Consider the following 13709-nt stretch of genomic DNA (forward strand, 5'->3'; position numbering starts at 1 on the left):
CGTCGATTGGAAACTACATTGATGCAAATAAATGGTATTGTGATAATGACGCAACAAAGCATATTACCCCGAACAAACAATACTGTACTTCGTCTCGTATAGAGAATTTGCTGTTCCTGAAGTAATCTCACTCGGAAAACAAAATGTGATGTATGTATGTGCATGGTCAAAGAACAGTAAGGATTCAAGTTTGACTAAACAATATCTGGTATAATGCTGAAATGAAAAATGTTTTGTATGTCCCTGATGCAAGTGTCCACTTGTTTTCCGTCAAAGCAGCAGCATCGAACGGCCACAGGATAGTATCCATGACAGAAGTGTTAAAATTCGAGTCAAAATCGGTGAGAACACTGTTATGACTGGTTACATGAAAAATGGTCTGTACATGCTCGATATACGTGTTGAAAAACCACATAAAAACATTCGGGTGAATTTGATGACATCGTCTGATACTCCACAAGTGTACAGTACCATGAAATGTTTGGTCATCAAAGTAAACAGTACGTAAAGGATGTTTTGAAGCAAATGAACAGCAAAGAAGAATTCTGTGATGGATGTGCTTTGGGAAAAATGCATAGACTACCATTTAAGCAAAGAATGAATCGTCCAACAGTTACTGGCAAATTGATCCATTCAGATATGAATGGACCAATGTCCACCGAATCTTTAGGAGAAGCACGTTACTAGGTATGTTTCAAGGATGACTTCAGTAAGTTTCGACGAATTTTCTTTTTGAAACAAAATAGCGAAGTATGTGATGTGCTTGAGCAATTTTTAAATGAAACTAGAACAAATGGACATGTTGTCAAATAATTCAGATGTAATGGAGGTAGAGAATTTGTCAACAACAGAGTTGCTGAATTGCTCACAAACAGAGGGATAGAACAATGGATTCCTCCACCTTATACACCTGATCAAAATGGTGCAGATGAACGCGAAAATCGTACCGTTATGGAAACAGCACGTTCTATGTTGAATCCAATCAAATTACCGAACGGATTGTGGGCAGAAGCATGCAACAACTGCCGTATATCTTTCGAATCGCACTGGAAAATCTTCAGTTCAGAACAAGTTCCTTATGAATTATGGTATGGTAGACCAGTAGGAAGACTTGATTATCTGAGAATTTTCGACACTGGATGCTACGTACTGTACACGCCACCTAACAACAACAAAGAACAAAGATAAGCAATGTAAAAAATTTTAATGAATTAAACGTGTATGTTATACTTGCATTAATACTATAATGTATGAAAAGTAGCAAATAGAATATTGAATATCCGTGTGAGTTTTATTTGCAAAGAAATTACCACTTATCATGTACAGTACTCTCGTCAAATTGATAGCAAACTTAAATTCCCTGAAAGCCACTAGATTCGAGGCCTTTATGAGACATACAATTTACGAGGCATAAGATTTGCATAGTTACATATATGGAATCTAGCTTAGAGAGCCCAAATTCTATAAATATGTGGAATTTATTCTTTTTCCAGAAGAATTATACTGAGCAACGGTGTTGACAAGTGGAAAAAGATAAACTCTGAACTGGTTCTAATATAGAGGCCAGTTATCCACAATGTTTTCTCGGAAGGCATCCTTTTCGGCAGATAGCAAGTGTGTCGTGTTGTCGTAAACAAATAATAATAAAAAAACACGGAACCAAGTTTTTAAATCATATACACATGAAACAATTTATTAAATACTTTTACTCTTAAGTAAAAAAATACTTATTAAATTTCTTGTTAATCTCGAGAACGCAGTTAGGTAGATGAAAGTCGAGATCAGATATGAAAAGATTAGGAGTATATATGAACGTTCGATGCAAGGCGGAAGTTACGTTATTTCCATTCAAAACATTTCCCCTGAAAGGAGTTAAATAGATGACAGGCACGACTCTATTGCTGATAGGAAAAGTATGATGTACGGGGGCGAGACACTACAGTAGTAATTCGAGGTAAACGGCATATATTTTAAATTAAATTAAAAGTATGATTAATAAATTGCCGCCCGACATTGTGACCGTGTCACAATAAATAAGTGCTGGTTATTTTTTTAATTGCAACTTTAAGAATTTTGAAAATAAATGGTTTATAAAGAAATAATATCGTTTTTTCGTTTCTGTGTTTAAATATTTCTCGAACGAGAACTTACGATATTTCACACGAACAAAACTTACAGGTTTTTGGTGTTTTTATACTTTACCTTTATACCTTTATACCTTTTTATACTTTAACGTTTTATACTTTACCTTTTTTCATAAACAAATCAAATAAATGTTTAAATCGCGGTAATTGTAACATAGCAAAGTTATTAGGTTTTAATGCTGATGATGTTTCGTGATTTTAATTAATTAAAGTTTGCCTGTTTGTTGCGTTAAGCTAAAACACCTCAACAAATTGTCTTTATAATTTCATTTATTGAGAACTTTTCTGTTATAAAGTTGATATTAAGTTCGAGAATTATTCTTAACAAAGTCCCCGCAGAGACACACTTCAGTTTAATAATCTCTGTTTTATAGCATTTTATTTCGTGCTTTTGTATCGATAGAAATTCGCAAGTTTTTAAAATGACTTTTTATATTTCTCTTTCGTTATGAATCGTGTACATTTTCTTCTGTTCTGCCTTTCGGTTTAATTGTTAGAAAGATTATTTCAACTTTAATTATAAATTAGTCCAGAAATAAAATGTGCAGATATAATATTTAAACAGATACACGTAATCAATGAATATAAATGTAAAAAGTTTTATTAAGTAAAAGTTTATATACACGTTTAATTGTTCGACATAATTATAATCGTGGCTTAGACATATGCTAACTGCGATAGTTCCCTTTTGTTTTCATTCGGGTGTCCAGTGTTGACACGCACGTTGCTGGCGAAAATCCATTATTTTCCGGTCAGAATTTCATCGTCAGTTGAGAGATTTCAAACGACCAAAGACGGTGCTAAGTTGTCACCGTCGACTTTAATTAACTGAAGTGGAAGAACACGTCCCTCGTAAGCGATGACGAAGGACATGTATCATTCCAAAAATTCCCAGCAGGAAAGGGAAGACGCCAAACCGCCATTAAAAGTCACATCCGATGAATAAAGTCGAGTCCGGTCATTAGGTCATAGCCAGGTAAAAGTCCATATCCGGGTAAAAAAGTCACAATCGGGGGAAAAGTCACATCCGGTGAGAAGACCTCGGAGATTTATTTCTTCCAGAAGAAGAAAATCTTCTTCCACCAAGGCTTCTTTTTCCTCTTTTTCAGGATCGATTTACACTCCCCTTCGACTCGTTCCTCGCGTGCCTCTCTCTGCACCGACCATTCCGGAACTTCTGGATATCTCTGTTCCAGGTAGTCGATGACAGACGAGGTGCTCTCATCGGGAATGGTGACAATCACTCGTTTCTTGTCGGGTTCCTTCGCACCCTCCAGCACTTCTTTCGGACGCACGCGAATCACTCGAATCGAAGAGGACGACGATCCTGATGTCGAGGAGCTTTCCTCCGCACTCTCTCCCTTAGAAATATTCCAATTCTTTAGCGCTTTAAAATTATCCATCCTGCAAACAATAAAAACCGAGTATTAAATATTGTAGAACGAACGTTAAATTAAGAGAATATTAAAAAATCATAATGTAAATACGACAGAAAGATTTAGAAAATGACCGTTTTAAGTATAAGAAAAATTCTAAACAAAAATGAATATAAAGTTGTAATGGAATATTCGTTGTGGCAAAATTATCGCTGCTAATTGTGATTTAGTACCTAGCAATGTTAAAAATACCTAAATGTAGAACGGTCAGGGACTAAACTTACTTAAAATTATCGCAAAAACTGCAGCAAAACTCCGAAAACACTCGAAACAAACGCATTCGAACAAAGCAACAGACAATTGTCGAAATTCTATTGTTGCGTTGCGTCTCAGTTTAATGCTAAAAATATCGATATTTTGACAGAATTTCGATTTCGAAGTGTCTATAGAAGCGGACCATTTTGATTTTTGTCTGTAGTCTTTCACTCATGCCCACAGAGACGAGGTGTAATCCATTTTCTTATAGAGTTAGGATGTTCGAAGACGCTCATAAACCATTTCGATTTGAGTAGGATTCGACTTAAATCGAGCTATGGTAGAATCTTCTGAAACTGTTGTTTCTATATTGTTGTTGGGCTGCAATTCCAACCCATTGTAAATCTATATATGCCCACTGTCGTCCGGCTGTCTGGCCTTCCTTAATATATTAACGTTAGCATAATTTTAAGTACAACGAAGACATAAAAAAGAATATTCGTCTTTGCTCATTCATTAATATAAAAGTATTCATATCTATATTAACGGTTATGACTTAAAAAATACATGATCATACATTACATTTACAAATATACACTTAAAAAACAACTAATCAATTAGTACAATTTGATTAAATTGCAAATTTTATGTATTCATAATGTGTATAAGTATTTTCATCAAGTACGAGGAAATCGGGAATGAAATTACACAAAGACAAAAGTTATTTCATAAATACATTGAAATATATCGTAGAAGCAACCATATTTCTTATAATTTACAAAATTGACAAAATTTATCAGTGAAATTTACGAAAGTTTATCTATACAGTAATTTAAGATAGCGGCAAGTAACCTATTTTTTGCGTTTCACTATCGAATTCACCATTTGCAGATGATTATAACTGATTAATAGTCATTTTTTTTTATATAATTGCAGAAGGCTCTATCATTTGGACTACAATACTTCTCTACAACAAATTATTATAACAAAAACAGTATTTTTAAAAATATTTCATGAATTTCTAAGTTGTTGTAAGTGCAAAACTTACTGTTTATTAATATTTAATCATGACAATTAAAGTGATAATATCCACCATAGATCAGTTGTATTTCTCATTCCCATTTCAATAACAACGTACGAAATCGTTTCAATTAACTGTGCTGCTTATTCGAGTTTCCGGAGATCTTGGCTCCTACAACAATCTTGAGCAGATTTATGAGTGGAGCTATCAAAGCGCAAGAAGTTTGTGACCATGTTAGAACTTCTTTATTCTTTTAGTTTTACACCTTCGGAAGCAGGACCACGTTGAATACCATGTCCTTCATCGCTAGTCTCTGTGTAGAATGAGTATCTTGTACAAATAAAATGTTTCTTGTTTGCAGCATCACAGTGGTATTTTTTAGTATGAATTTTCTGTATTATTGTAAAATGCCTTAGACCGGATGTACGCTTTCGTTCACTATTGCATGCAATCCATATCTTAGACATTGCAGTTATATCTTAGACATTGCAGTTATAGCAAAATTGACAGAACCATAAGATACTTTGATTTTGGGTAGGCCTTAATAGAGAGGTTGCGGCCGACGTTTTCAACGCGAAAACATGTACGTCGGACGTTCAGCGCCGCCTTCCTGTAAGCCTAGAGGTTTGACAATGGCGTTTGGAACGTCGAGCATGATTCCACTGACGTTCCAAACGCCATTGTCAAACCTCTAGGCTTACAGGAAGGCGGAGCTGAACGTCCGACGTACACGTTTCTGCGTTGAAAACGTCGGCCGCAACCTCTCTAATGTCAAATAATACACACGTGGTAGCGTACTCACGGCAATTTCGCCGACTGGACGATCGTGACGCCGCCCTATCGAAACGTTTATTACGTAATATATGCTCGATCCCAAATGAAGCGTCGGTTTATTATTTCAATGTTAAATTAATTTTAGTTAATCCACGCCGTGTATTAATTATTCTAGACCGTACCAAATTCGATTTAATTAAATTAATATCGCATTATTAAAATGCATAAGGGGGCGCTAATTATTTCGCGGTATGTCTGATCAGGTAGAAATGAGAGGTTTGTTTTTAATGTATTATACGATGATTCGTGAATATTATAAAACAAAGTGACAGCAGAAATTTCGTAAAACAAAATAATAATCGGTTATAAATTAATCTCTTAACACATTCTTACAAGAAATTAATAACTATAATTTCCATTATAAATGTTTTTCCTCCAAAAAAACGCAAACTTTGCGAAAATATTAATATTCTTTATTCAAAATGTTCAACCGAGTGGCCACGTGGTGAGGAATTGCAATTTAAAACGCTTAATTTTGATCAATCCACGATATTATGCGACTTATTTATTTTCGCGGAATGTGTCGTTACGTCACAACTGCCAATTGTCGGAAGACTACCTGATGCATTAGTCACGTGATACACTTCTCTGGCGTCAAATACTTTCGTAAACATTAACTTATTTATATAATAAATACCTAAATATTAATTTCATAGTTAAATTTGAATACAGTTGGCGTATTTTAGTGTAAACGTGAAGCAGTCACGTGGCTTCCGGTCACGTCGTTACTACGAGAAAATGGCGTCTTCCGCGTTGTCAAGAATGGTTTGAAATTATAAACACACAACAAATTAAAGCATCAATTTCGCTGTTTTAATTGCGATTAACATGCAGAAGAGAAAAATCTTTAACGGTGGAGTATATATTTTTTTTTTTAACAAAATTTAATCGTATTAAAACGCGAATTAATCAATTACATGATCAAGTCAACGTGGTTAATTGTTAACTCTGATTGGTCTCTTAAGTGTATTTATAGACCATAAAAAACATAAAAATACAATTAGAGCAAAGCATTTGATTATAGTGAATAAATATACAATAAATAATTCTTAATGTATTATAAGAAATATAAGTATAAAGGATTATAGGATAAGGTAACCATTTGCCCTAGATTTCCAATGACAGTTAAATGTAAAATTTATATGCTGAGCTAATTTTGATTCCAGTTTCATGGTTAAGTTTGGAGATATTAAGAGCTGATTTAGCAATAAAACAAACAAACATTGACTTGTCACCTGAGATATAAGTAAATTGAAACATTACAGTTTGTTTATTAGAATGCAGCATTCAGGTAAATCATGTTAAATCTTGATGTAATGAGAATAATAATTTTTCATAAAAATGTAAATTCTTTTATTTAAAGTACTTGTATTATTATTATTACATTGGGTTTAGTGAGTTATACTCGGTTGACACCTTTGGCTGTGTACTATGCCACAGAGTCAAGGTGTAGGAACCAAAACAAGACAAAAATTAAATATGTCAGTGTTTGTATTCAAGAATTTCTTAACAATATCGTGTGTATTCAATGTAATGGCCTTCGGTGATAGTGAGGTGAGGATATTGTGTAAATCTATGATGTAGTTGTTGTCTGTACACTGTGATGTCTGTTTCAAGTTTTGTGATGGTGTAGTAAGTACAGATGATAAACTCGTTCATTTCCATTGTCTATTTCATCCATTTTTCAGTCTTTGTGGTTTGTGGATGCATTGTCACAGAAACATCAGGTCTAGGTTGGTTCCTCACATCTATTGAGGGCATTGCAGTAGCCGTGCTTGGGCTGGCGCTGCTTTTACCAGAGATAGCCAAAGGAGACTGTTGCCTATTTTTCGAACGTGAGTCTCTGCCTAACCCGCAAATGTGAATCTTGTTAACTCGGATGATGTCCGAGCTGGTTAAACCTGATTACTACAATGGTAAATATCTCCACAGAATGTGGATGTGATGGTCACTCTTAGCTTCATTTCTTCCACATAGACCTTACTGGCATGGGTGTCCCTACCAGGAGCTTGTGCTCCATCCTGCATTGCCCTATGGTTCAGTAAAATTACTGAGCTCTTCCACCGTGACCAGGTAGTGACCATGGGAGAGTTATTATTATTATACAGTATTTAGCAGATTATACTCGATTCACGCCAGTGGTTATGTACTATACCAGACCAGAGTCAAGGCATAGCAACCAAAAACTAAAATTAAATAAGTGTCAGTGTCTGTATTCAGGAATTTCCTAACAAAGTGGCATGTATTCAATATTTATTATTATTATTCAATCAATACAGAGTTTTTATTGTTGATCTAGAAATAATTTTATTTTCAGTCTTTTAATCTTAATAAATATACACCATTTCCAAATACAAATTAAAATATATTGAGAATAATGTATATAATTATTTTTTCCTTTCTTTAAACTTAAGGCTTTCTCAACTGAAGGGCTGTCCATAAATTATGTTTACATTTTTCTTGAAACTTTTACTCCCCATCTCCTATTGTCCCAGTTTATCCAAGTTTCCATAACCCCTCTCTTCTTTGGTCATCCAACAAAACTCAACTCCATAAAATCTTAATCTCTTTATGAATAATAAAATATATAAACTGTATAAAATTTAATGAAATAAGATGAACGTCCATTGAAGTTCATCTCCCTTTTGTCTTACTTTGTTCAACTTGCCATAATTCCTTTTTTCCCTTCCAGTATGGACGTCATTTATGGATAGCCCCTAATCAATAATTTTAATTTTTTTATTATGTTTCATTGAATTGTGTATAATTGTTAATATTAAATGAGAAAATTTTTTAGGATTTTTCTCATTTAATCTCAATAATTATATGAAGCGTTCTGTAATTTTTATTATTATATTATATTGATGATGTTTTTATCTCCAGAAATGCTTAAAAAAAGAAGAATAGACATGTTGAAAATTAATAATATAATTAATTTTATTCAAACACGACATATATTTGTAGCAGCTGCTGTTGTACTATACTGAATAATAACAACATGCACTAAAAACTTAAAACAGTAAGGAACAATAAGATCAGGTGTTAAATGTAACATTGTACACAAATGTAAAATAATTAACCAAAAAACTAGAAGTACTTTTGATAAACCAACTTATATTCTTCAGGTAAAAATATAGTTTAACCTGAAGAAATTAAACTGCAATTTGAAAAATTGTAGACCTATAAATTCCCACTGTCATTCATTTGTCTATCTGTCTTTCCTTAATCTCAAGAACAGAGTTAGATAGATGAAAGACAAAACTAGATATGGAAACCTTAGGGGCAGGAGGCTCTGATTAACTAACTATATATGAACTTCTGATTGTCATATTACGAAGTCATATTATTTCAATTCAAAACTTTTCTCCTCAAAGGAGTAAGGTAGATGACTGCACAACTCCATTACTAATGGAAAAGTATGATGTACAGGGGACAAGACACTACAGTACTAATTTCAAGTGGAGAGCATATATTTTAAATGAAATAAATTAAAAATTGAAGTCCAGCATTGTGATGATGTCACAATAAATAATTGCTTGTTTTTGTAAAGCTTTTGTAGTTTTTTGTTAATTTATATTATAAACTTATAATTGTATGTTATTAATTTTACTTCAAAAGACAGTGTTACTTCAATTTGGTCAACCTAACAACATAGCGATAGGCTCTTTTTCTTGAGAATCCAAGATACCTTTAGCCATTACTTCTTTTACACTTTGTTCATGCATTTATCAGTTAATTTTTGCCAAGTAAAGTTGATATTTTCTATGGCATCCATGATGATATATTTTTTCCAAAATTGCATCGAACAAACATAGTTTAAGGGAAGTAAAGCACTACAATGAATTGCCACCTTTTGCTGATTGGTTTTTGTTCATAAATAATTGTATTATCGAATCAATGAAATGCTGCAATAATTTGAATCAGTGTAAATTTTTAGCTTTTTTTAGGCTTCGAGCAGACCGCGTTATATTGAATCAGTGTTAAGCAGGGTCTTACTGTATTATATATTTCAGATTTTGAACTGTTTATTATTTTTTGATTTCACAAACTTCTACTTCAAAACATATAAACAGTAGTAATTCTTTATGTCATTCTGCTTTCCTAATTATTCCATAAGCCATTGATACATTCATTTTCATACTACAAAACTTATAATGTCAAACAAAACACTTCAATATTTTATAATTAATTTTCTAAAATCAAGTTTGTCAGATGCTTGTGGTAAAATGCCAGTCTACATTAAAGGAGATTTAGATTTAAATTCAAATCCATAGTTGATAATTCATACAGATGTTATACAATTCTGTTTCATCTCTCATTATGCTAACTTGCCTCATTATGTACTGGGTCTACTGCAGAAACTATTTAAAATGTTTTCAATAATTATTGGGAAGACTTAAATAATATATAACATTTATTAAATCCAAAAGATGATAAATTATTTTTCTTAATTCATTATAATTTTATTTCATTAAAATATTATACTAGTAGTAAAACTTTCTGTGTTTGACTTTAAATTAAAAAATATATGTAAAAATTAACAATTACATATCTGTGATAAGTTGAATACTTTTCAAGGTTTTGTTTGTGTTTAGTTGAATACCTTCCAACTATATAATACTAATTTCTATTATATATTATATAGGTGAGATTTTGTAAGTTTTAACTCTGTTATTGTAATTTATGGTATTATTCTATCTGTGCAAAGCCTTTGTAGAAACATTTGTGTTTGGATTGGTAACATGATTGAATTCCATTTTTTTTTTCTTTCTTTATGTTTTTGAGAAATTTATCTTAATTGATATTTATGTACTTTCCTACAAGCCTGTTCCATTGTATTTAAAAATTTGTAGAAGGCCACAATTTTTTTTTTTAATGACCAAAATAGTTCATTCTAGACTCTTCTGAAACTGCACTTTCAAAAATAACTACACTTTACCAACCTTTAACATACAGTCTAATTTATTAATGTAATCTAACGTTTTTGGTCAATTAATTACCTTCATTAGGATCAAACAATTTTTTGATTTATGACGAACAAAACTAATTATAGAATATTTTTAACTTTAAAAGTTTTCTCAGCGTCTATTGCACAAGTCCAGAAATAGATAAATAGAATCTACAGGCTGAAAATGTACAAATATATGCATACACTAACTATACACATAAAAATAAAAAATAGATAAATAAATATTTCAATGACTTCTTGATCATATGGAAAGAAAAACCAGACATACAACAATTTCTCAGAGACATCAACGATAACAAGTATGGCCTAGAGCTTGAGCTAGAACAACAGAATGATTAAAAGAGACACTTCCTAGATATATCAATAGAAGTAGAAAATAGAAGTAGATTCTTTGATCCTGATGTAGAAATTTCACTGACATTATGCTTATTAAAAACTATTACAGTAAAAATTGTAATTTTTTTGTTCTAATTCTCTCTAGTCTGTATTATAGTTTCTATTGAAAAGATATGTTTGCAAATAAGTGGCGATTTTCACAGAATGTCTGTAGAACTATGAATATCAATAATACTACTTTTCAAGAGTCTTATGTGATAGAAATAATTTTAATATATTTCAAAAATTTATTTTATTGGTTATTTTTTTTAAGATTGGGGGTGGGCACTCCACCATATACATTGCTATAATGTATATGGTGGAGTGCACCATACACACACACACACACACACACACAGATTTAAATTCTACGTTTGGTTATACTGTATTTATTGGTTTCGGGGTGGGAGGTTTGTGGTATAGGACCACTCCCCTAAAACATCATTAAAGTGCATTGTCTTTAGACTTAGGATGAAACTTTGAGGGCATACCTATCTTAATTAGTAGTCAATGAAATTTGAATTGCAAGATTTCAGGACATGGCACAAAGCAAGATAAATATAAGTGTTTAAAAACCNAAAAAAAAATTTTGAAAAAAGGAAAAAATAATATAGAAAAAATGTTAAAGCAGAAGATGAAGCATGTGGCTTAAGTTTTTTGAAATGTGGTGATTTTTATTTTTTTGTGCAGTAAAAAATAACATATACAGTGTTTATTGCAACTTTAAAAATATGAACAACCAGTGATCTATGTTCAGATCTATTAAATAACAACAACAACATCATCATCACGATTTTTTTGCCATTTTGAGGTTGTTTTTGATGACTTTAAAAATGTAAAATAAGGCACCAGTTGAAAATTTACGACACATTTTTGTTTAAAAATGTAATTTTGCTTTAAGATTTTGAGAAATATTTATTTTGTAAGTTACTCTTTTGGCTGATATGTTATCTAAGAAGAAAGAAAATATTGTAAATTTTGCTGACAAAGATAACATCTAAAATACTCATAAATTTATCCTTTTTTTTTTTTTTTTTTTTTTTGGACCTCAGTATAGGACCACTCCCCTAAAACATCATTAAAGTGCATTGTCTTTAGACTTAGGATGAAACTTTGAGGGCATACCTATCTTAATTAGTAGTCAATGAAATTTGAATTGCAAGATTTCAGGACATGGCACAAAGCAAGATAAATATAAGTGTTTAAAAACCAACTTCTTTTTTGTATTCAACCCATGCAATGATGATTAAATTTATTAGTATTATTGTAAAACCATTCTAAAGTATGATTTGTTTTACAAATATTCTTTGTCAGTCTGCTGTTTAACATGATAACATTAAGTGTGGCTTAATCATAAATGTGATGTATGATGAAAACAGTTGTGATGTCTTATGAATATAAGATTTTACACATTACTATCCAAAAATATCCAAAAATAGAATTGAAAATACAAAAGAATTCCGAAATTATATTTTAACCACAATGTAATAAAAAATTATCTGTAATTATAGCTGCTTGTCCTTAAATGTGAATAAGAGTTTTATTCAGTTGTAATTTTTGATCACATAATCACAAACTAGCAATATTTATAAAATTAATTTTTTAATTAATTAATAAGTAAAATTAAATAATTATCATTTTTATTTTTTCTATGTAATATAAATTCCAATTTATAAAATGTTTTCATTACAGTTTTAATTAAAATGAAGTATTAGATAATCAACTATCATCAAGAATATATAAAATTCACAAAATTTAAGAAAATTTTTGTCCTGGCAATTTCTTATCAAAAGAATGTATAAAAATTTATTATGGCTAATATATATATAGACATTATTAGATAATATATCAGAAATTTTAATCACCAGATAATATAGTCTAAACAAACTCTATGAATAAACAATGTCTAACTTTGAATAAAGCATCTCCGTTATATGAAGAAACAAAAGATGAAAAAAAATGTAGGAAATGCTTTTAATTAAATGATTTTTTTCATTAAAAATTTTTAATGAGAAATTAAACTCCTATTTTATACTTCCTCTGTTTATTCCACTTATTATCAGGTGCTTTAAGAAGTTTATTGTCTTCACTTTTTTAAATCTTTGGTTTCACATTGAAACAAAGACACAGATAAATGTAGACACAAACATGCAGCATGCAGTCACATAGAAATAGACATGTTATCAGACAGTTGTATTATCTCAGCTTGAGTTAATTTTTGTTTTTAAAACTTGTTTCAAACTCAAAATTAATGTTTTCATTACAACGACAATTAGATAACAGTTGGTGTTAATTTTACTAAATCCACTACTAAGTATATGCTGAAAAATTTGTATTGTTTATTTGAAAACTGATAAAATAGAACTATTGATACAAAGTACAAAAGTATAACTTTACTTCAATAATGACATCTGTATTAAATATTGAAAATATAAAATTAAGTGATTAAGAAATCCATCAATTTTTGAAAATATTAGATGTCAAGAAACATCATATTCTGTTATTTCTTTCTCATCATTTTACTTTCTTTTCTGTTGTTTATCCATATTAATGTACAATACAATACTATTATGTTGGCTATAGAGTTGAAAATTAAAGTATCAATCTGCTGCTATGGGACAGATTTGAATCAAGTCAGGACCATTATCATCAATTCCTTTCAGATTGTTTCCTCTTAATCAATTATTAGTAAGCATTGTGACTCTCAAAAATTTAAAAATATAATTATATATATA

The 13709-nt window shown here is 31.0% G+C and overlaps 2 protein-coding genes across 3 annotated transcripts in view; one reads left to right on the forward strand and one right to left on the reverse strand.

Moving 5' to 3' along the window:
* Positions 1-2803: 2803 nt before the first annotated feature.
* LOC111612381 lies at positions 2804-3861 on the reverse strand. The gene is made up of 2 exons (XM_023353587.1): positions 3805-3861; positions 2804-3548 (listed from the first exon to the last, which is right to left on the reverse strand). The coding sequence occupies exons 1-2, from the start codon at positions 3858-3860 to the stop codon at positions 3194-3196; spliced, it is 411 nt and encodes a 136-aa protein (XP_023209355.1). The 5' UTR covers position 3861; the 3' UTR covers positions 2804-3193.
* A 1954-nt stretch (positions 3862-5815) lies between these two features.
* Positions 5816-13709, forward strand: part of LOC111612380 — a 41938-nt gene continuing 34044 nt past the window's right edge. The window contains exon 1 of one of the 2 annotated variants that reach the window (XM_023353586.1): positions 5816-5846. In XM_023353586.1, the coding sequence (XP_023209354.1) occupies positions 5822-5846 (25 nt within the window). In that variant the 5' untranslated portion in view covers positions 5816-5821. Of the gene's footprint in view, positions 5847-5905; positions 6484-13709 lie in introns of those variants that run through there. The other variant, XM_023353585.1, reaches the window with a different exon arrangement.

This window comes from Centruroides sculpturatus, unplaced genomic scaffold (genome assembly GCF_000671375.1).
Source record: "Centruroides sculpturatus isolate CEXI.00-Female unplaced genomic scaffold, Cexi_2.0 scaffold1618, whole genome shotgun sequence".
NCBI classification, from domain to species: domain Eukaryota; kingdom Metazoa; phylum Arthropoda; class Arachnida; order Scorpiones; family Buthidae; genus Centruroides; species Centruroides sculpturatus.

Bases quoted from the DNA above. Each gene is read 5' to 3' on its own strand.
- LOC111612381 (XM_023353587.1), bottom strand. From the start codon at position 3,860: ATGCGTTTGTTTCGAGTGTTTTCGGAGTTTTGCTGCAGTTTTTGCGAT. The intron at 3,549-3,804 runs GTAAGTTTAGTC...TATTGTTTGCAG, and splicing joins AGTTTTTGCGATAATTTTAA to GATGGATAATTTTAAAGCGC.